Source organism: Ursus maritimus, unplaced genomic scaffold (genome assembly GCF_017311325.1).
Source record: "Ursus maritimus isolate PB19 unplaced genomic scaffold, ASM1731132v1 scaffold_12, whole genome shotgun sequence".
Taxonomy (NCBI): Eukaryota; Metazoa; Chordata; class Mammalia; order Carnivora; family Ursidae; genus Ursus; species Ursus maritimus.
Window position 1 is genome coordinate 53,989,527 of NW_024423564.1, and position 23,887 is coordinate 54,013,413.

At 40.1% G+C, this 23,887-nt stretch overlaps 2 protein-coding genes across 5 annotated transcripts in view; one reads left to right on the forward strand and one right to left on the reverse strand.

Moving 5' to 3' along the window:
* The window catches only part of PATJ (PATJ crumbs cell polarity complex component), a 336,896-nt gene extending 327,955 nt beyond the window's left edge, over nt 1–8,941 (reverse strand). For both annotated transcript variants that reach the window (XM_040627217.1, XM_040627218.1), the window contains exon 1: nt 8,805–8,941. The gene's annotated coding sequence lies outside the window, so the exon portion shown is untranslated. The remainder of the gene's footprint in view (nt 1–8,804) is intronic.
* Nucleotides 8,942–12,543: 3,602 nt separating this feature from the next.
* TM2D1 (TM2 domain containing 1) overlaps nt 12,544–23,887 on the forward strand; it is a 46,557-nt gene continuing 35,213 nt past the window's right edge. For all 3 annotated transcript variants that reach the window (XR_568662.2, XM_008690803.2, XM_008690801.2), the window contains exons 1-2: nt 12,544–12,744; nt 14,814–14,887. Coding sequence is in view for 2 of the 3 variants with exons in the window: in XM_008690803.2 (XP_008689025.1) it covers nt 12,578–12,744; nt 14,814–14,887 (241 nt within the window). In the remaining variant the exon portion in view is untranslated. The remainder of the gene's footprint in view (nt 12,745–14,813; nt 14,888–23,887) is intronic.

Sequence of the window (23,887 nt, forward strand, 5' to 3'; positions counted from 1 at the left end):
TATATTGTAAGGCATAACCGACAGTTGCAGAGGGGTGTGCCATATGCTAAGTGAAATCACAAAGGGAGGTGGACTAAACCTGTGTGGGGATGTTTGGAATGCTGGAAAGAGAACACATTAGAAACTTCTCTCCCAAAAGAAAAAGAATGTGGCATAAAAGGAGAGTGGTCATTTGCCCTCATTTGCCTACAACAACCTACGCATGGTGTTCCATTTCACTCGCAAAAGTGCTGCCATTATGAATGGATAGAAAAGAAGTGGCAAATACATGCAACAGGTACTACTCAGCCATAAAAAAAGGAGGAGACCTTGCCATTTGCAACAACATGGATGGACCTACAGGGTATTATGCTAAGTGAAATAAGTCACAGACGAATACCATATGATTTCACTTAGATGTGGAATCTAAAAAAGGAAACAATGAGTAACCCAAAAAAACCCTCTTAAATACAAAGAACAAACTGATAACGGTTGCCAGAGGGGAGGTGGGTGGAGAGATGGGTGAAATAGATAAAGCTGATTAAGAGGTACAAACTTTCAGGGATGCCTGGGTGGCTCAGTGGGTTAAGCATCTGCCTTTGGCTTAGGTCATGATCCCAGAGTCCTGGGATCAATTCCCACATCAGCTTCTTGCTTCTTGTTCAGCGGGGAGCCTGCTTCTCCCTCTGCCTGCCACTCCTGCTGCTTGTGTGCTCTCACTCTCTGTCCCTAGCTCTCCCTCTCTCTCTGACAAATAAATAAAATCTTAAAAAAAAAAAAAAAGGTACAAACTTCCAGTTATAAAATTTCTAAAAATTTTAAGTGTCACAGTTCGAATGACATGTAGGACTACCCTGGGTCAGTGGTTCTCAAATTTTAGCATGCATCAGAATCGCCAGGAAGGCTTGTGCAAACACAAGTTGCCAGGGCCCACCTTCTGATCCTGTAGGTCTGAGGTGAGCCAGAGAATCTGCATTTCCAACAAAGTTCCCATGTGATCTGACGCTGCAAGCCCAGAGACCACCACTTAAGAACTACCATACACAGGTGCAAAAGCTCACGAATTTCTGTGAGAATATTAACTAGCTTTAAATAACTGTATAAAGGTCTCTGACAATAGGACAAAGAAAATAGTGTTGTTTTGTGTTTGTGTGTGGGTTTTTTTATTTCATTTTGCTGGTTTGTTTAGTTTTCTGCAAGTGTGGACTGCAAATTGGTGCTTGGTTCACAAAGAGGTAAGTACCAAACTTGGGAATAAGCATTTAGAAACCATGCAATGTTGCAGAGTAATGTTGACCTATTCAATTTATAAAACCTTGACTTAACCTTTTATTTCTTTTTTTTTTAATTTCATTTTTCTAACAATCCTTTTTTCTGATAAATTATGTTACAAAAATATCAGTCCTTGAAAGACTGGGGGTGCAGGGGAACCCTGATCTCTTACCACTGGCAGCTGAAAAAAAACAGACTTAAATAGACTTTGAGAGGGTCCTTGTAAATAATGCTAAGTAGACTGGTCTTTATCCTGTAAGCAACAGGAAGTAATTAAAGGCTTTTAAGTAGGGAAGTATTGAGTCCAGATTTCTATTTAAAAAGGTAATTCTGGTAATAGGATAGATTAGTGGTCTTCAAACATTTTTAAACACACATTCCCATCAGTGAGACATGTTGACCATTCACCTTATTTTTTATAATTATATACACATAATACTATTATTTACATGTCATGTTTTAAAATATACATAAAATAAAAAATGCCATAACAGGAAGATAAAAACACTAAAAAGCAAAGTGTTATTGTCATCTTCCTACCATCCCCATGGACCATCCTGTACATTCTGGAAACCATGATGGTAGCGTATCCCTCAGTAAGGGTTAAGATTAGAAACTGGTTGGCGAGCCAACCTTCTGACTCATATTTAATAAAGGCTAAACTTTGTCCACCAAGCAGGCCTGGAAAATTACTACAGTCCATGGTGTTAGGTAATATCTAGGGAAGGGGACTAAAGCCTTAAGAATCTATGAGGACAGAAGGGAGAAATGCAATAACTCTACAGCTCAACGTCCAGTAAGCAGTGTACAGGCTAAATGGTCTCTCAGTTTATGGTCATAAGAAGTATTCAAACAAACAACCTTCAACTATTCCACGAGGCTGAGAAACAGGGCTTACAGCAAGGAATCTCAAGTTTGTGTAAACATGGTAAAGCGGAGTCTAACTTGTCAGAGACAGGCCACCTAGAATCGGCCCTCGCCTAGATATTAAAATGCCACAGTGTGCCGCTGTCCTCACAGTTGCACAGCCTCCAGAGAAGGCATAGTTATTATGCTCAGCGGCTTCCACTCCATCATTGATCAAGAGAGTCTGAGCCATGAATTTTTCATGTCTGGTTCACTGTAGGATTTGACTGAAGGAAATTATTATAATATTGTGGCTTTTTTTTTATACCCATGCCTTTAGCCATTACCAATTAATGGAATAGTTGAAAAAAGCTGATGCAGAGATAGAAATTTAATTTGATTTAAATTTCTAGGTGGAGGAAACTTATTGAATAGGTTTATTAACCTCCTCAGTTCAAGAATTTAAGTGAACTAAGGACCCTGAGAAACATACTTTTCAGATTCCCAATAGCACACAGAATAGAACCCCCAGGACATCTTATACTTGTATCTTGAACATCTAAGAGAAAAAGATCACTGGCAATCAGTTTGGCAAAGTATCCAGCATCTCACTGCAGATATGAATTGGGAGATCACAAACTCCTCACTGGGAATTCCCCAGAGCGCAAGGGACCAGGGAGTTTGAACAATCTAAAAGCTATTAACTATAAGCGAAGTCAGGATTTCAGAAGTTATTCAAAAATAGAAGTCCGCAAACAACTTAAAGTTTCTTTTCTTAAAAAAAAAAAAAAAAGATGTTATTTTTGTGAGAGAGAGCAAGTGCAACCATGGGGGTGGGGTGGGGGAAGACGGAGAAGCAGACTCCCTCCTGAGCAGGGAGCCCAATGTAAGACTCAATCCCAGCACTCTGGGGTAACCGACTGAGCCACCGAGGCTCCCAACAACTTAAAGTTTCTATTGCTTCCTTTGAAGTGCAAAGCTCAGGTTGTATCTAATTATCACGGCTTTGTCCCCAAAGCTCAGCATTTGTGAGGTACCAATTAAGTGGGAAACAAACTCTCCAAGCCAAAGTAAACACATCTGCCACCATGCTAATGCGGATTCAAGACAGTTGTCATAGCCTTGTGTCCCTATCAAATGACAAGGCCTTTTGTAAACCCCTAAGATATAAAAGATAATACATTTTTGGCTGCTGCCAAAACACTACATTCCTGGAATTCTGGAAACAGATATATAAATTTCAGAACAATCCTGATATTTTGGGGGCCGTATGCTTAAGCTATAACCAATGCTTAATTAACTGCACTTAATGGTAGGTATTCGGGACATGTTGAAATTGAAGATGAAAGATACCATGTTAAACTCAGAATCAGAACTGAAAATTGAGTCAGTTCTTCAGAATAATTCACTTGGCTAAATACTAATTTTCTTACTGAACTATTCAAAGTTAATAAATGTATATCAATATTCTGCCTGTGACTTGGCCACTGAATGAGAACAAAGTTAAACTGTTTCATGGTATGCTTTTGTATTTCTGTTGGTGGCAGTTTTCTCTAACGATTGACGAAAAACAAAAACAAAAAAACCCCCAAATCTGGGCAATTTTCACACTTATGGATCTCTGTGCAGAAGACCCAAGCATTCATAAATGATTAGCTTCCACCTCAAATATTCTGTTCAATTCTCCCCACACTGCAGGCTGTATGCCCTTCTCTCCGGAAATACGGTCATGGCATTTTTGGCATGCTTGTGATATTCAAAACAATCCTAGCAAATTTTGAAACAGACCAAACTAGGCTTCCCACCAATGTTCACCCTCCTCTCCTTCTTCCTCCTGACCTTTTCACCAGACCATTTAATCTGTCATTAAGCCACATAATTCACCTTTTGGTGTCTACTATGCACCAAATGCAAGGACATTCTGTAAAACATCTCATTTTCTTTTTCTTTTTTTTTTTTTTTTAAAGATTTTATTTATTTATTTGACAGAGATAGAGACAGCCAGCGAGAGAGGGAACACAAGCAGGGGGAGTGGGAGAGGAAGAAGCAGGCTCCTAGCAGAGGAGCCTGATGTGGGGCTCGATCCCATAACGCCGGGATCACGCCCTGAGCTGAAGGATCACGCTTAACTGCTGTGCCACCCAGGCGCCCCAACATCTCATTTTCTTAACAATGTAGTATTATCACCCCCATTTTGCAGATGCAGAGAACTTGCTACGATTTCAAAAAAACAAGGGGGAAACTTCACCTTGGGAGGAGGGAAAGTCAACCACTAATGACTTTAAAAAGGAGAGTTGGATATTTCACATTTTCAACAGCGAGAGAATGTTTGCCAACCTAACCCTCAACATCCACTTAACTGCCCTCCCTCCCCTACCAGACTCTTGTCCTGGAGCTTCATTAAAATCTCCAGAAAATAACTCCAAGGGGATTGACAGCCCTTTTCAAGGCAGAAGCCTTACTCAGCCCCTACTGTCCAAGTCACGCCCATCAATTAGGGGTCAAAGCTAAATGAAAACTGGTCTGCCCCTCAAAGCTATCTACTAACTAGGCAGGATGTGCAGAGCCCCAAAACAAAGGGCAGGACTTTGGTTTTGTTTTTAAGAGTAAGACCAACATGAGAGAATGCTCATCTCACAGAAGCTTTTTTTCTTTTTAAGTTTAAGTAATCTCTACACCTAACGTGGGGCTCGAACTCACAACTCCAAGACCGAGTCACACGCTCCTCCAACTAGGCAGCCAGGTGCCCCTTACAAACTTCTTTAACGTGAAGGCAGCTTCATAAACACACATAATCAATATACAGAGAACTCAAATCTGAAATTCTTAAAACACACTCTACCTTTGTTTACAATATTGTTGTTCGATAGGTCTTTAAACTATATAAATGGTCATCATACTGTATATTCATCCTTCAGCAATTTGTTTTACCTTATCTCTAAAGTTTTGAGATTTAGTCATGAGGCTATATGCAGCTTCTCTTCATTCACTGTAACTACTAAATAGTATTCCACTGTAGGAATCCATGATTTATTCCCCCAGTCTCCTGCGAATGAGCACTTAATTGTTTCCTATTGGTCACAAACACAAAAACAGGATTAGAACTAAATACCTACCTCACTAATCTACTGTTTTCTAGCTGACTCAGTCACCAAGTCGATAGCCCAGGAGCTTTGAAATCCTGGAGACCTGGGATCTACTGCTGGGACCCGCTCTGTGTTCTTGCACCAATTGTTTAAATTTCCCTATATCTCAGATTTCTCATTTGTAAAATAGAGTTAATGAAAATTACCACATATTCACCATTGAAAGGACTAACTAAGGTATTAGAAAACATGCATCCTGGCCCACAGTGTACCTTCAATACCGAGTAGCTACTATTGTTATCAACAACATCTCCTTTCAATCAAAATTACTTAAGGTATTTTAGGGCCTTCAAAAAAACTAATAAATTTTTTTAGCTGAGATTTTGCTATGTACTCCATAATGGTTATTGCTCAGAAGACTGAAATTCAGTAATGCAATAAATATAAGGGAGGGCGGAGTGGGAAGGCAGATAACTTGGGAATTTAAAAAAAACCTGTTTATAAGTAGGAATGTAAGCGCTTCAGTCCACTAAACCCTCTCAAGGATAAACATACTCATACTGAATCCTAACCCAGTGCTGTTCAACAGAAAAATGTGAGCCATGTAAGTAACCTCAATTTTTCTAGGAGCTGCATGAAAAAGGTTAAAAGCAACAGGGAAAGTTAATTTTAATAATATATTTTACTTCACCCAATATATACAATCATTTCAAGATGCAAATAATATTAAAAATAATGAGGTATTTTACTTTTTGTTTTACGCTAAATCTTCAAAATCTGACATGTCCTTTACATTTGCAGCACATGTCCATCTCGACTGGCCCTACTCAAAGTGCCCAATAGTCCCGTCACATGTGCAAGGAGCTCACCAAGTTGACAGCACAGTTTCACCCATGGCTTTTCAGGAAGATCCCTGTACCGTGTTTTTAGCTGGTAAACAAAAGTCTTGATGCCTTTTATTAAAGTAACTCACAAACTTCAGTTCTTCCCAATAAAAATAGCACAATTCCATAATGTTATCAGAAGTTATTACCGTGGAGGAGCAAAGAAGGGGAGAATAATGGCTCACAGTTTACAACACATTCTTTAAAAGGATTTAATTTCAACCTCCCCGAAACTCAGTGAGGTAGATCATTTACAGACTGGAAAACAGAGGACCAGGGTTAAGTGACTTGCCAAGTCTGACAGTAAGTGGGCCCAATACCACGTCTCCAAACTCCACAGGTTGCACAGGTGTACAAACGCAAAACCTAAGTGGGCTCAGCAGAGATCTATCCCGGTGACTCAAGTAAGGGTCTAAATTTCTATTTGCACCGGAACTTAAAATGAGGGCTTTAAAAAGGCATCCAAACCTACACAAAAATATCTGAGTATGAAAAAACCGTAGCAATGGTCAAGCAATCTCGAATATAAAGGTGGGATAGTTCTGTCTCTGAAAATTTACTACCAAGGTGAGCAAAATCTTTACAAATTAAACACCATTTTGGCTTCCCCATAATGTACATTACATAATGCTATTACAAAGCATGTAAACTCAAACTACTTGGTTGTTTAGCTTAAGGACCATTACTAAACGTGTTTGTTTTTTTTTTTAAGATTTTATTTATTTATTTGACAGAGAGACAGCCAGTGAGAGAGGGAACACAGGCAGGGGGAGTGGGAGAGGAAGAAGCAGGCTCCCAGCGGAGGAGCCTGATATGGGGCTCGATCCCATAACGCCGGGATCACGCCCTGAGCCGAAGGCAGACGCTTAACCGCTGTGCCACCCAGGCGCCCCATTACTAAACGTTTTTAAGTAAAAATGCAATTATAAGGATTATGGAATGCTGAACCTCTAATAATCACAAGATTCTAGTAGTGGTCTCACTACTATGGAAAAATACACAGGTTTCCATTTTTTAAGAAAACTGACTGAAAGATAATATACCATAATTTTATTAGTGGTTACTTTCAGCGATAGGTGGGTTTATTTTCTCCAATTTTCTACAATGAATATAGATTACCTTTATGGTTTAATATCAATACATGACTTAAACTTACTAAGGCCTTCAGAGGTGCCTGTTTCGCTCAGCCCATAGAGCATGTAACACTTGATCTCTCCGGGTGGTAAGTCTAAGTCCCAATCTTGGGAGTAGAGTTTACTTTAAAAATAATAAACGTACTAAGGCCTCTAAACACAGGTAAGAGCTTAATACAATTTCTCTTCCATTTTAAACACAACTATTATTCTAATGCCAAGGTCATCTTATGTAACTCTTAACAGGATCTCAACTAGCAAACCTCCTCAGAACGGAGTTTACAAATTCTATCTCCTAAAGTACCTTCCAGCTCTGATATTAACTTTTTAGTTATTTTAAATTTTTAATAACCCTTATATAGGCCACAGGGGTCTAGAAACATCAAGTCCATTTTAGTTAAAAGTCACAATCCCCCCTAACTTTTTCCTGATACTGCACAATGAAGCAATTTGAGTTTTTACGCCCACTAGCTTTTTTCTAAAAAAGATGTGTACAAATGAATTGGCAGGCAATAGGAGCTTAGACAGACTAGAATGTGGTATCAACCATGCTCAGTGTAACTGAGATTTCTCTTTCTTCTGGGTCTCCAGGAGGTTTCTTCATGAAGAAACACTTGTTTGATGCTCACCTATCAATGGCCAGACTCTAAATACACCTGAGAATCAACTCAGAGAAATAGGGCCCTGAAAGGCGAACGCTCCGAATTGCAGAGACAAACCAGTGAACAACTAATTCGAATCCAAAGTGATAAGAGCCATCTGGAGATATGACAAAGTGCCAAATGAACACTCCTGGGGGAGATAAATTTGGCACACCTCCTAGTTGTGCCGGGAGGGTTGGGGCTCTTGGGGTGGGGGGAGGGGCAGGATTTGAAAATGTTTTCCTGAGCTTGACTTAAAGCAGGAATCCAGCAATATCCCCAGAACCTGGAGGCCACAGTACTTTCCATCTGATCCTCCCCACCTAAAAAGTGAGGTTAGCAGAGCCCAAGCCTGACCGCCGGCCTGGGAACTCGGCTACGTGACCACCCGGCACCCAGGTGGGGCTGGGGCCAAGTCGTCCTCTCATAAGATCTGGGAACCCCCTCCTTCTCCGGGCCCCTGTGTCAGGCCACCACCTGTTCACTCCTCTCACCGTCACCAGTGGAGGAAAAGACTCCGCCCAGCTCTGGGGCCAAGCGCAGGCACCGATCTGGGTGCAAAATTTGATCCCTGCCAATCCCGGAACAGAAGTGGGCCGAGATTTGAGGGCCGGCAGGGCCTGCCGAGGCTGGGCGGCTCCGCGGCCGGCGGCCTCCGGCTAGCTCTGCACCGAGCCGGGGGGTGGGGGGGGAAGTGGGGGGGGAAGTGGGGGGCCACGGTGGGGTCACCCAGGCCGGACGCCGGAGGACCGCGCCCCGCACCCTCCGTGGGCCTGGCGGGGCGCCCACCGGCGCCCTGGGTCTCCGGTGTCCAGCTCCTCCCGGAGGGGGGGCGGAGAGCGCGCCGGGGGCAGGGGAGGCGGGCTCCCAAGCAGGAAGAAGAGCTGCCCCCCGCCGGCCTCGGGACTCAGGGACTACCACCCCGCACCGCATGCGCCCGCACAGCCCGGACCCCCGCTTTACCTGGTCCGGCCGAGGCTCGGGAGCGGGCGAGCGGGCGGGCACGGCGTCGGCCCTCCCTCACCTGGGCGGAAGTGAGCGGCCCAGGGTGACCGCGCCTCACCTGGCAGGCCCTTCCCTAGCACCGACCCTCCCCGCCCGGGGCGGGGCGCCGGGGTGGCGCGGGCGGAGGAGCCTGGGCCGAGGGAGGCCGACTCTGGGGAGGGGAGTGCGGGGGCGGTGGGCTTTCCCAGTCTCTGCAGGTGAAATTTGTCTGGGCGAGGGAGGGTTAAAGAGCCTGAAAAAGGTAGGGTCTGGGGGCCAAGTGGTGGGGGCAGCCCGTGCTAATGGGGTGGGGAGATCCTGCTGGGCAGGTGTTGTAGGAGGGCTGGCGGAGAGCGAGACCCAAAGTCAGGCAAATGAAAGTATATTGATGAAAACTTGGTCAGATCTAATTAGTCCCCCATTGTCCCTTTCCTTTCAGTTTGGTCATTTGTCCCTTGTGTTTTCTATATCGGATGACCCAAAATTAAATTCTAAGACGTCTACCTGGGGAAATTTAGTTGGGGAAATAAAGGAATCCAACAATATTTGTCTGTAATATGCAGGACACTAACTTATACATACTGATGTGGGAAATAAGGGCAGAAGAAAAATTATTAAATTTCCTTACTACCTATAGCCCATTAACAAGTCCTTGAGATAGAGTGCCCGTCCTTCAGGAACTCCGCTGCATCAATGTTAATACTTTGCTAAGGGCAAGAGGCAATCTTAGCCCAGCCCCCAGGATCCTGTAAGTCTACTTTTAACATATAAAAATTCCTTTGGAAACTTCCTTTATCTCTACCCCCCAGGATACATGTAGGCAATCATCCTCCAAGCATATGACCCACCGATATACATCTGAAGGGTCTCATGACTGAGGGTTTACTAAACAGTAATAAATGACCTTTCCCAACAACAGCTAGCCCCCTCCTGATCCTGCAAACCCTGTTTCCAAGATACCTGGGAGGCTTACGCTATTCCTAAGCCCCCTCCCAACTTGAAAGTATATAATGGGCCACTTCTCATGACCCTAGTGCAGCTCTTTCTGCCCACGGGTCCTGTCCCCGAGCTTTAATAAAACCACCTTTTTGCACCAAAGATGTCTCAAGAATTCTTTCTTGGCTGCGGACTTGGAACCCTAACGTCTTTCCTACCTCATTTTCCATACCTCATTTTCTCTGTGAAGAAACTGCACTCCTAATAGGTTAAGTGATTTCCCCAACGTTTGGGACTACATGGGATCTTCTGACTCTTAAGTCGTATTTTACTTCACTATACATTTTAACATTTTTATTCTTGATATCATAACTTGACATTGAGAAAGTTCTGTGTAAAACCTACAATTCCACTCTCTTTAATTATTCCACTCTCTTTAAAGAATTTTGATGATTTACTTTGTATAATAAGGTCCATGCATTAACCATAAAGAAAATCAATCTTCAAGTCTGTATTCATTGAACAGATGCAGTATTTGTTAGGCACTGTGATTGACTCTGTAAAATGTTTTTTAAAAAGGGGGGATACCTGTCCTCAAGGAAGATGAGGCATATATACAAAACAGCTGCAACATAAGAATATTTGTTGTAAGATAAAGCACTTGGCACTTTACAGTGTCGTTAGTTTGCTTGTTTTAAAGGAAATATTACTTGCTAGGTCTGCTTAAAAGATACACAATTGCAGCCTGGTCCTGCTTGTTAGGAGCTAACAAACTATTAAGGGAAATCAATTTATACAATAACTTAGATTACCAAAGACAATGAACCCAGAACTTGCAGAAAACAGAGACTACGCTTGTTGAAAGCATCTGTTAGGACTTAAAAGGTTTTTTTTTTTTTTAAGATTTTATTTATTTATTTGACAGAGAGAGACACAGCGAGAAAGGTAACACAAGCAAGGGGAGTGGGAGAGGAAGAAGCAGGCTCCCAGCGGAGGAGCCTGATGTGGGGCTTGATTCCAGAACGCTGGGATCACGCCCTGAACGTGAAGGCAACACGTAACGACTGCGCCACCCAGGCGCCCCTCTAGGTTGTATGTTTTTAGATCATCATGTATCGTATGAAGATACAACTCTGTTCCTCCAGTTTGGCCTGGATTTTTAATTATTCTTATATTAGTGACAAAACATTGGGTACTACGTACTATTTTGGGGGGAATATCTTAATCAAAACCCTTGTACTACTACAGTATCTAGTACAGGCTTCTATTTAAACAATTATCAAATAGTACTTTAACTGTTTATCTTTTCTCCTAGTAAACATAACGTTTTTAATTATTAGATTCTTGTCTCTTCAGTTTTTGAGTCTGTAGGGTCTTGCCTCAGGTTGTGCACATAGTAAATGCTTGATAAATATTTCTATGGAGGGGAAGAGAGAGCAAAGAAGGAAAGGATAAAGGGAGGAAAGAAAGAAAAGAGAGAAGTCAACTTAAAACAGGAGGTTTAAAATAGAACTAGTAAATTTCAAATTTCCTATCATTTAAATCTTTAATTAAGCATAAATATTTTAATTTAAAAATACCATAGGGGCGCCTGTGACTCTTGATCTCCGTGTTGTAGTTTCAAACCCCACTGTGGCTGTAGGGATTACTTTAAATAAAATCTTCAAAAAAATAAAAATAAAAATAGCATAGTAATGCTGAAAAATTGGTTTAAGAAAAATTTTAACTGTAGTTACAATACTAAAATATTACTACAAATCATTTCATGTCCTCCTATTCCCAAAATGATACTTTGCATAATACATTATCCCATGCTTCTCCAAGTGTGGTATCTGGACTAGCAAACTCACATCACTTGGAAACCCCATACATATGCAAATTATCCTGCCCCGCCCTAAATTTTCATAATCAGAAACTGAGGGTGGGTCCCATTCTTGGTGTTTTAACAAAGCTTCCAGATAATTCTGATGCTCCCTAAAATTTGAGAACCACTGCGTAATGCAATTCTTCAAAATTAGTACTACTGTGAATGAGGAGGCACCGAATTCAAATATTTTTATGTTAGAGAAAATGGCTTAAACTTTGACTAAAGAAAGTAAACGTGTTGCCCAAGGTAAAAGATATCCCCACTACAGAACTTTTAGAACATAAAGAAATTTAGAAAGAAGAGATGGAGGGAAAAAACTCCAACTTTTCACTTAATGTAGTCGTAAATTCTTTAATCTTTTGTTATAGGCCCTCTCGCTCGCATAAATGTCCTCTACTAAAAATAAAAGTGTAATGCCTATTTTTGTGATGGAGTCCTTAAGTTCTGTTTAAGAGCCTTCCATAAGTTCTTCTCTAAGCGAACAGATAGGTCATTATATCATAATAGTAAGAGCACAGATTCTGAAATCCGGCAAAGACCAGTCTGATTCCAATTCAGTAACTAAGGTTGACATGCTTTTTAGCGTCGTTGAGCCTGGCTCATTATCTGTAAACCCAAATCCTACCAGGACTAACCGAGATAGTGTTTGTAAAGCGTTTAACAAATCGCCGAGTGCCGCTGGCACATTTGCGGGTGGAAAAGTCACAGCAGCGTTAGCACGGGAGGAAGCAGTGGATGCGAGGCCGCTGATTTTCAAAGCGAGCCTACTTGGGGATCTCAAAGACAAATCACAGCTCTCCCAGGTAAATCCGAAGGCCCTGTAGCGGAAAAAAAACAGCCTTCCACCGAGGCATGGTCCCTTTAAGAGCCTCGCTCCCTCCGCCCTTCTCCCGCCCCAGCCTAGGCAAAGGCGGAACCGGAAGTGGTGGGGGACGCGCCGGTCCCCAGCATGGCGGCCACCTGGCACTCCGGGCTGGTTGCTACGGAGGCCGTGGCCGCCCAGCTCCTGGGTGTCCTGTGGTTCGTGTCAGTCACCACGGGACCTTGGGGAGCTGCTGCTATCGCCGCCGCCAGCAGCGAGGAGACGATTAAGTGCGAGGACCTCAAACTGGGACAATATCCTCTGTGAGGAGCCCCCCCCTCCGCCTTGGGGGCGAGGTAGATTAGGGGTCGCGAGTGGGTCGCGGCCCTCAACAGGGGCCAGGGTTGTGCTTAAGGAATCGGTGACTTGTGGTTTTTAATGACCGCGGAACTCTGGGAGGTGAAAAGAGCTGTGCTGGTGGGAAGGACAGCGGTCACCCTGTGTGATTTCCTTGGGATTTTACTGATTGTTAGCACTTCCTCGTCTGATCCACCTATTTTTATTATTAATTAGTTAATTACGAGATCCTGAAGTATGCCAGGCCTTGTTCTAGGCACTAGTAATAAAAAGATCGATTATTAGCGCTTCCCCTTCTGATTCACCTGTTCTTATTATTAATTACCGGTGGGTTTATTTTTCAACAAACGCCGAGATCCTGAAGTATGTCAGGCCCTGTTCTAGGCACTAGTAATAAAAAGATTGATAGTCTCCACCCTAGAAGTTTGCTGACTTGGGGGCGGAGACAAATAAGTATTTAATAACGATATAACCCTTGTATGTTGCCCAGTTATCATTAACTCTGTGCGTATCTCCTTACATCATCGTCAAACTCCGCAAGATGCCAGACTGTCAGGGGGCAAACTCCTCCGTGTTGTAACTGTAGGCCAATTATCTGAACTCTGTTTTCTCTTGAGTAAAAATGTAGATAACAATGGTACCAACTTAAAAAGGCTTGTTGTGAGAAATTAGTGCAAGCGAATCACATACAACAATGCCTGGCACATAGTAAGAACTATCTGTGTTATTTACGGATGAGGAAACTGAGGCTGAAGGGGTAAGTGAATCTGCTCATTGTAATAGCTCTGATGAAGGGAGGAACAATATGAAATGGGAGTTACAGTCAAAATAGCTACTTTTGTACAAAATTGGATCATTTTATACAAATTGTAGAGCAGAAAAATTAATAACAGAAGCCAGAGATATAAGAAAGACTCTAGGAGACAAATTTTTAAATTTAAGAAAATTCTATCCTATAGTATTTTTATGTGAATTGGGGAGAGGCAGCCATTAGTAGATGCTTACACAACAGCTCTAATTTGCTGAATACCATTGTGCTTGGAGTTTGAGAATCACTGACCTAGTAAGTTGAGTCTTTTTTGGCAAAAATGTCAGAGCGATTCTAAGAAATAATTGGATGGTATGAAGAGTTCTAAGATTTGAACCCTAGAGAGATGTGGCTGAGCATTTGGTGATGAAAAATGGAAAATGGCTGTTACTCCTGGTATGAAGATTAGGTAGTACTGAAAAAAACCTTAAAAGCATGTCGTGTTCTCTGTTTCCGGAGACATCTTGTGAATTTATCCCATTTTAGAGTCAATAAAATATTTAGGATACAAAAGCTGCCTGCAAGTGTATTGAACGTCTATTAGAGGACAGTTATTATACCTGTTTTCAAAAGCTTAAGATCCTGTTGGGGAGACCATGTAGACTCACCTAAAAGAACTATCTTCTCTGCAGTCTAATGGAAAGTGCTCTAGCTTGGAATCAGGAAACCTGATTTTACTCCCTATCACTTGTTACATGACTTTGGATAAGTCTCTCAAACTTCGAGCCTCAGTTTGTGCTTCTGTAATATGGGAATAATAGTATCTACTTCACAGGGTTATTTGTGCTACATGAAGTTATGTAAGGGGGCCCTTGGTGCTACTAAGTTATAGGGCCCCATAAATTAGTTCAATCAAATCTCCAGAAACTGATTTTTTTTTAACCTGAAGCTTTCTTACAATAATTTAGTAAAGATTTTAATTTCCATTTTTCCTTTATTCTTTATGCTTAACCCTGACTAATGTTCTTTAAGGATGGCATCCTTGCTAGAGCTTTTAATACGTATTAAGTTAATATATTTTTTCCTGTACTAAATTAATGATCAAGTAGTATTTAGCGATGCTAAAAGTATATTTGTGGTTATGCTTGTTGCTTTGGACCAGCTAACAGCTTTTTCTTACATGTAGATGTAAACATGAGTTTATAATACAAGACATTAAAGACAAGGTGATAATGTTTTGTGTTGAAATGTTATTCATATTTCCTTAACTTTTCTCACATATATTTGTAAAGATCCAAAAATAAATGATGCCACACAAGAACCAGTTAACTGTACAAACTACACAGCTCATGGTAAGACTCCCAGAAACATGTTTTTATTTTTATTTATTTTTATTTTTTTAAAGATTTTATTTATTTATTTGACAGAGAGAGACAGCCAGCGAGAGAGGGAACACAAGCAGGGGGAGTGGGAGAGGAAGAAGCAGGCTCCCAGCGGAGGAGCCTGATGTGGGGCTCGATCCCAGGACTCTGGGATCACGCCCTGAGCCGAAGGCGGATGCTTAACAACTAAGCCACCCAGGCGCCCCTGGAAACATGTTTTTAAAAACAATTTTTGAAACATGACTTCATAAATCCCATGTATGATCACTAAAAGTAATAAATGTGTGCTTTTTCTTGAGTTAAAACATTATTCAGTTTCTAGAACAACTTAAATTGGAGAACTGGCTAAGAGTTGTTAATATTTAATTTAGGAAAAATATTATTCTTAGTTTTGTGACCTGGGAACTTTTATATTTTCATTCATTTTTTTTAAACCTTTGGAATCAGTTTATGTAGCTTATGCAGAGATGTCTTAGCTTAGATTTTTAATTACTTAAAAGGAACTTAAAATGGGACTGTTAGCCCCGTCAGTTCCAATGAGAAGTTACATCACCCATACTATACAGTTGTAATAAACTTAGGTACATCCTAAGCATGAAAACCGTACTGTTAGGACTTTAAATATGCATCCGTATTTTCTTTTTTTTTTTCTTTTTAGTATTATAGAGATGTTTTGATAATAGATACCACCCTCAGCCTAATGATTTTGGGGAGCTTCTGTTATTCTAAAATGTGTAGAATGCCAGATAAAAACTAATGAATTGTTCTGATCTTTTCTTCTATGGGGGAATGTGTTGGAAGGGAGGCAGACAGATGTATGTTGGAACTATTTAGCCTTCTTATTTGGCATGGTACGTAATGATGGCAGTTACATGGTATTAATTTGAGAAACGAGCACCTATTCAGTATATACTGATTGTTTTATGTATTAGGCAAGAAATAAGACAGTAATTGGTGTTTTCTTTTTAAAATCTCTTTAACAGGTTCATTATGTAAATGAGATTAAAGGAATTGTTTTTCTTACAGCAAAAAACTTTCGTTTTTCAACCTATTCAAATAATTGAACTCTTGATTATGAATTCGTATATATTTTAAAAAGCAAATCTTCTTTTATCTTTTTATCTTTATATTTTGGCACACGAGCCCAATTATAGTCAACAAAGATACTTGAAAATAAGTTGTGTTAAACTTTTATAATTGGCATTTAGCTACTATTCTGAAGAAGTATAAACAGTATTAGGTTTTACATATATCTATATATATGATTTGTATAGCAGATATTGCTTAGTATGTATACATTTATTTAATTTAGATGTGTTAAACTTAAAGGAACTTTGTTTTTTTAGTTAATTTATAAGTATACTCTGATTTGTTGGTTTTACAGTTCAGTGTTTTATATTGTGCTTTCTGAACACAGAATAGAGTTAACATATATAACAAAGACTCAGCTTTCAGATACTCAACCATTTATATGCAAGATATTAGAAATCTGTGAATACTTTTGTGACTCAGGTATCTAACTAAATTAGGAAGCAGGCAGCCACCTATCTCAAAAAAGCATTTTCTAGCCTGTAGTGTTCTTTGCAGATACAAGGATTTTGAAGGAAATTATGCAACTAAAAAGAATAGTTTCTGCCCAAAAGACCTTTGCCCTTCATTTAGGAGTCTCTTGTGTAAGATAAGTTTGAATCCACTTGTACAATTACTGATAAATAAGTTTATAAACGTACAAAATCAAATGATCAGACTAGTAGGAAGTAAAAGGACTTGGAGGTATTATGGTACTATCATGGCTTATCAGGTAAGTACTCATAGTTGATGTAAGGGGAGAGCTACAGGACAATAAAAGGAAGGTTTTCTATAAAAGGGAATGATATGATTATTCATTTGGAGAGAAGAAACCAAGTGCCGTATTGAATGTGGGAACACGTATAAAATGTAGATTAATTAATAAATGACTTTAAATCATTATCATGATTTTAAGAAGAAAATAAAGTTTCTGAGACAAAGATGAGTCACAGGGTGGCTGCATATAGATACACAATTGGTACATGACACCGGCATCTAGCTGTGAGCCGGGATAGATTTCTGCCATCCCAGCCCAATGCTCATGAGGCTGTGTCTGTCCATGGGAAGTTTTTCTTTTCATTACCTTTTTAAAACATACAAGGGCTAGTGGAGTAGTTATGGTGAATCACTTCTAAGTCCTGATAGGAAGGACATCAAAATGACCCCCGAAACATGATTTTGGGTCTAACATGGAACTGATTAACAGGAGAAAAGTATTAAGGTTGTGAAAATGGTGAGTTAAATGATCTTTCTCAGCCTCCCAGCCAAGATTGTTCTTCCTCAGTTTTTTCACTATGTATACGAAGACTATTACAGAATCCTCAAACTAAGTTTAATTTTCTTCAACAGTACTTTTTGGGTAGGGATGAATAAGAACAATGTTTTACAAAGAGGGGATTTCAAGGTAGAAGAATTGGGACCAAAGGCAAAGTAATTCAACTGTAACATTAGATTAATGTGATCTTAAAATAGCTCCCAATTAGAGATACAGGCTTCCAGTTATGGAATGAATTAAGTCACAGGGATGTCAGGTACAGCATAGGGAAGTCACTGGTATTGCAATAGCGTTGTCCAGAACAGATGGTAGCTACACTTGTGAGCGTAGCATAGTGTATAGACTTGTCCAATCACTATGTTGTACACCTGAAACTAATGTAACATTGTATGTCAACTATATACTTCAATTTGTAAAATAAAAAAAAAAAAAACCCTAAGGACAACCAATCACAAAAAGTCAGTGAGAACTTTCCAAATAAGGCAAATTCTTAAGGTGTAACCAATCAAATAACTTTCTTGCTTTGCTTACACTTCTGTATAGAAGTCTGCTAACTCCGACAGGTGGGGGAGAGCACTCTAACCACTTCCACTTTGGCACAGCCCAATTCAAATTGATTTTTGCTCAAATAAACTCTTACAATTAAAAAGAAAAATAGCTTCCGTTTAGCCCAATGCCAACTAAGAAGCATATTTACTTACTGAGAAATGATTTGTAATAGACAATTTGATAATTAAATTGATTAAAATAAATGGATCAAGACAATTACCCTAATGAAAATTAATTTATAAGATATCTATTATTTATTGAGAAATTATTTATTTACTGTATTTATTGAGAGATTACATGCAGGCTTCTACTAAGTGGTAGAGATGATATATGAAAGAAGACAAAATCTCTGCCCTCAAAGAATGTTCTGTCTAGATTGTACAGACATACATAGGCAAGTGTTTTCAATTTTCTGATCAGTGAAACAAAAGTATTTAGACTCCATCTCTAGAAAATTTTGCTCTGGTCCTTTGGCAGATCTTTTTTATTTTTTTAAGTTTTTATTGAAATGCATTTATAGGAAAGTACACATAAGTGTAACTCAAATGATTTTTCTCAAACTGAACACATTTGTGAATGCTTCCAAATCAAGAACTAACATGATTAACACACCAAAAGTCCCTTCGTGCTCTCTTATAGTCACTGTTCTGCCCTAATGGATAGCCATTACCCTAACTTCTAACAACATACATTAGTTATGTAAAGAGTATGTTATTTTTAGACTTTTTATTTGGGGATAATGTTTTTTTCTTTATTAAATATTTTTATTTATTTATTTATTTATTTATTTTTTAAGATTTTATTTACTCATTCGACAGAGATAGAGACAGCCAGCGAGAGAGGGAAAAGCAGGGGAAGTGGGAGAGAAAGAAGCAGGCTCATAGCGGAAGAGCCTGATGTGGGGCTCGATTCCATAACGCTAGGATCACGCCCTGAGCCGAAGGCAGATGCCCAACTGCTGTGCCACCCAGGCGCCCCTATTTTTATTTATTTTGAGAGAGAGAGAGAGTGTGAACACATGCACAAGCCCAGGGTTGGGGGGGTGGGACGCAGAGGGAGAGAGAGAATCTCCAGCAGACTCCATGCCCGGCATGCAGCCTGATGCTGGGGCTCAATCTTAGGACCCTGAGATCATAACCTGAGCTGAAATCAAGAATCGGATGCTTAACTGACTGAGCCACCCAGGCATCCCTACTTGGAGATATTTTCAAGCTTACAGAAAAGTTGCAAGAATAAGAGTAGTACAAAGAGGGACGCCTGGGTGGCTTAGTCAGTTAAGCGCCTGCCTTCGGCTCAGGTCATGATCTCAGGGTCCTGAGATTGAATCCCGTATCAGGCTTTTTGCTCAGCAGGGAGCCTGCTTCTCCCTCTGCCTGCTGCTCCCCCTAATTGTTCTCTGTCTCTGTCTGTCTCTCTTTCTGACAAGTAAATAAATAAAATCTTTAAAAAAAAAAAAAAGTACAAAGAACACCCATACATCTTGTGCCCAGATTCACCAGTTGTAAACACATATTCTTCTTGCTTTATCATTGTGTGCTCATGCATTCTATCTTTCAATTTGTATGTATTTTGCCCCGTGTTTGTTTTTCCTAAGAATAGAGATAGTCTACTTGATGTAAACTTTAGTAAATTTAATATTAATATTTGTACTTTACCATCCATATTCTAATTTTATCAGTGACCCTAAGTAATGTTTTTATAGCATTTTTTTTGCAGTGCAGGGTACTAAGATCAGGTTTTGACCCTTAAATCTGACAAATCAAGACTAGTCCAGAGCCAAGATGTTAACTGGAGTAGGATCCCAAACCACTTACTCCCTAGGTCAGTCCTTCTGATCGTTATGAAATGATCTTTGTTTATTTCTGATAGTTTTTTTCCATTTAAAAAATGCTACTTTTTATAATTGAAAATTCTGTGTACTTACTGGTTTAAACTGATGCTATCTAAATCACAGACATTGGCCAGAGCAAAACTTTTACAGGAAATCCGTGAATTGAGTAGTTTTCAGGTTGTAGCATGTTGCTTGATTTTGTCTACTAGGTAACATTTATTGGTAACTGGCTTTCTTAGTCTTATCATATTGATTTGTTTATTTTTGCTTGTTCCTGAAATCAGTGTAAGCATGGAATTATGGTATAATGGAAGGAGTATTGATTAAGAAATAATGAGTGTCAGCCTAGGATTTCCAGAGTCTTACCTACTTATAAGGCTTTTGTCAAGTCATTTAATTTCTTAGGATCTCAGTTTTCATGTTTGTGAAAGAAAAGGAGCTATTACTAGTTTTGTCTACTTATTAGGATTTTAAAAAAAATAAGGGTCAGTGAGACACCAGGCTGGCCCAGTCAGTAGAACATGCAGCTCTTAATCTTGGGATCATGAGTTCAAGCCCCACGTTGGGCATAGAGACTACTTAAAAAAAAAAATAAGGGTCGTGGGGCGCCTGGGTGGCGCAGTCGTTAAGCGTCTGCCTTCGGCTCAGGGCGTGATCCCAGCGTTCTGGGATCGAGCCCCACATCAGGCTCCTCCGCTATGAGCCTGCTTCTTCCTCTCCCACTCCCCCTGCTTGTGTTCCCTCTCTCGCTGGCTGTCTCTGTCTCTGTCGAATAAATAAAAAAAATCTTTAAAAAAAAAAAAAATAAGGGTCGAAAGAAATTATCATAAAGTATATAAAAAGAAACTCTAGGGGCGCCTGGGTGGCACAGCAGTTAAGCGTCTGCCTTTGGCTCAGGGTGTGATCCCAGCATTCTGGGATCGAGCCCCACATCAGGCTCCTCCGCTATGAGCCTGCTTCTTCCTCTCCCACTTCCCCTGCTTGTGTTCCCTCTCTCGCTGGCTGTCTCTATCTCTGTCAAATAAATAAATAAAATCTTAAAAAAAAAAAAAAAGAAACTCTAGGGTTGCGGGCTTCTTTTGATTGGTTAATTTCATTTACACAAAATCTTCCCTTAGTGTTACAGCCACTCCGAGTGTTATATTCATTTCTCATGTCAGTTTTCTTAATATTGAAGTTCTCTAATTTACTAGAGTGGAGAACCTAATACTTGTTGAACACTTTCTTTAACCACGTATCATGCTTTACATGCCATATGCTTTTACTACATACCCAACACCATTACAAGAGTATTATCCACATTTCACAGATGACAAAAACAAGATTCAGTGAGGTTTTACAACTTGCTCAAAGGAACAAACTAGTTAAGTTGGCAGAGTTTGGACTTAAACCCAGATTTGTCCAATTCTAAAGTCCTGCTCTTTGGAGTTCACTGTCAATTCAATGAAATCTGATTAAATCAGTATTGATGTTTCTCTTACTATTTTCTCATGTAATCTCTATATATATTTGGAGCAGCAGATTATCCTTAATAAATTACATCATTTTCTTTTTTTTCTTTTTTTTAGGATTTTATTTATTTATTTGACAGAGAGAGAGAGAGATAGCCAGCGAGAGAGGGAACACAAGCAGGGGGAGTGGGAGAGGAAGAAATAGTCTCCCAGCAAAGCAGGGAGCCCTATGTGGGGCTCGATCCCAGGACTCTGGGATCATGCCCTGAGCCGAAGGCAGATGCTTAACGACTGAGCCACCCAGGCGCCCCTAAAGTACATCATTTTCATCCCTTGAAATAATTAGCTCATACTTCTCTCAAACTTTAGAATCCTTGTAGGAATGTGGTTTCCTCTTCATTCTGGTACCTCTTTCCACTGTTTGTAGTTTTCCTGAGGTTCTGAGCCTGGAGCATTGAGCATTTTTCTCTCATGTCTCATGTCAAATATAAATCATTTCCTATGATAGAAATGAAAAAATATCATTGAAAACTGTAATTGTCAAAATTTGTTATTTGACCAATTAATAATATCTAATTGAAAATAGGTATGATTTCTTAGTATTTAATATTTTTATAAGGCCTTTTTACAACTCACCTATTAGTGTTCGATTTTTTAGAATGTTGTGCAGGAAACTCATCTCAAAAAACAATGCATTTTTATTAGGCAAGGTGTATTGGACAATAACCCCAACTGGAATCATAATTATAGCGTTTTGCATTGTAACTCTCTCTTTAAGATCTGATTTTAGCTAGTCTGCAGGAAGATCTCACAACGCTGTAAGACGAGAAAGTAGCACTTCAAATTGAGCAAGTAAGTGCAAGGTAATACATTTAGAGGAAGATTATCTAAAATTTAGCAATAGAATTCTATCTTATGGCACAGTTTGCCAATCCAGAACTTACTACCGTGAGGATTTAAAAAAAATTAAAAATCCATTTTGAGGAAAAACGTGTGTTTATAGATTTCTTGCAGATCACTTCTTTGTGGAGGTGGAATGGTCCTCATCAAGGCAAAAAACTAACTTTTTAAACCAGACATCTCTTTGACTTATATGCCTGATGCCTAAGCTCTTGTACATGTACTCCTGGAGGTAGACAGAGCTTTCCAAGAGGTAAACAGGTATCATTGTTGAAGTAGTTTCCTAGGGCTATTATAAGAGTGTTACAACAGACATTGACGGTCTCAGTTCTGGAGGCTAGAAATCTGAAATCACGGTGTTGGCAGGGCCATGCTCCCTCTCAAACTCTGGGTGGAATATATCCTCCGCTCTTCTGACCTGCTGGTGGTGGCCAGCCAGCCTTGGCATTCCCTGGCTTGTAATTGCATCAGTCTGGTCTCTGCTTCTGTCCTCACATAGCATTCTCTCTGTATGTCTTCATATCATCTTCTCCCTGTTATGTGTGCGTGTAATTTCCCCTGTTTATAAGGACAACAGCTTTACTGGATTAGGACCCACCCTAATGACCTCATTTTAACTTGGTTAAATCTGCAAAGACTTTCCTTCCAAATATGGTCATACTCTGAGGTACTGAAGGTTAGCCCTTAAACATATCTTTTAGGGGGACATAATTCAGCCCATGACAGGTGTCTTTAAAGGAATTGATTTCCAGATCCTCAGATAGTATGTGTTTGCTTTTCCTAAAATTGATGTAAATTTTCTGAATTTTTTTTTTTTTTTAAGATTTATTTATTAGATAGAGAGAGGGAGGGAGCTCAGGGGGTGGGGGGACAGACGGAGGGGGAGTGAAGCAAACTCCCCACTGAGCCCAATGCAGGGTTTGATCTCAAGATCCTGAAACCATGACCTGAGGTGAAATCAAGAGTTCAGTGCTTAACTGACCAAGCCACCCAAGTGCCCCCAAATTTCTGAATTTTTTTTTTTTAAGATTTTATTTATTTAGTTGACAGAGACAGCCAGCGAGAGAGGGAACACAAGCAGGGGGAGTGGGAGAGGAAGAAGCAGGCTCCCAGTGGAGGAGCCTGATGTGGGGCTTGATCCCATAACGCCGGGATCACGCCCTGAGCCGAAGGTAGACGCTTAACGACTGCGCCACCCAGGTGCCCCCAAATTTCTGAATTTTTAAGAGGAGCTCTTTCATATCTAGTCTCTGTTGGATAATGATGGCTATCTGATTGCTGTGGTGTTCAGATTCCATTGTAAAGTGTGCTATAACATTTAAATTTAATGGCAATATTTATAATATGCTGGAAATTATCTTTTTTCCAACCATTTAAGTCCATGATGAGAAACTTTAGATATCACCTTAAGTGTGTAAGGAAGTACAAAGTTGTAAAAAGTTACTTTAGGGAGTGTGCAAGCAAAATTTTTTGAAGACCACTAGTCTAGAGCAGGGTTTCTCAACCTTGGGATTACTGATGTTTTGGATTAGGTAATTCTTTGTTACGAGGAGGCTGTTTTATACATTGTAGGATCTTTAGGAGCATCCCTGGCCTCTACCTCCAAGGTGGCAGTAGCAACTCCCCAGAGGTAACAACCAAAAATGTCTCCAGATATTGCCAAGTGTCCCCTGGGGAGCGAAATTGCCCTTGGTCATTGAAATAGAGCGTATTGATCTTCTTTCAGTTGGTAGCATGGAATATAAGCATTTCAGGCGTTTGCTAATCTCAGTTTTGAGTTATCTACTATATAGTGCTAGACATGACCCAAGATGGCAGATTTTCAAGAGATATCACCTAAGGGTCGTCATGATAATTTATTCACAAAAGTCAATACATTTTATCCCAGTATCAAG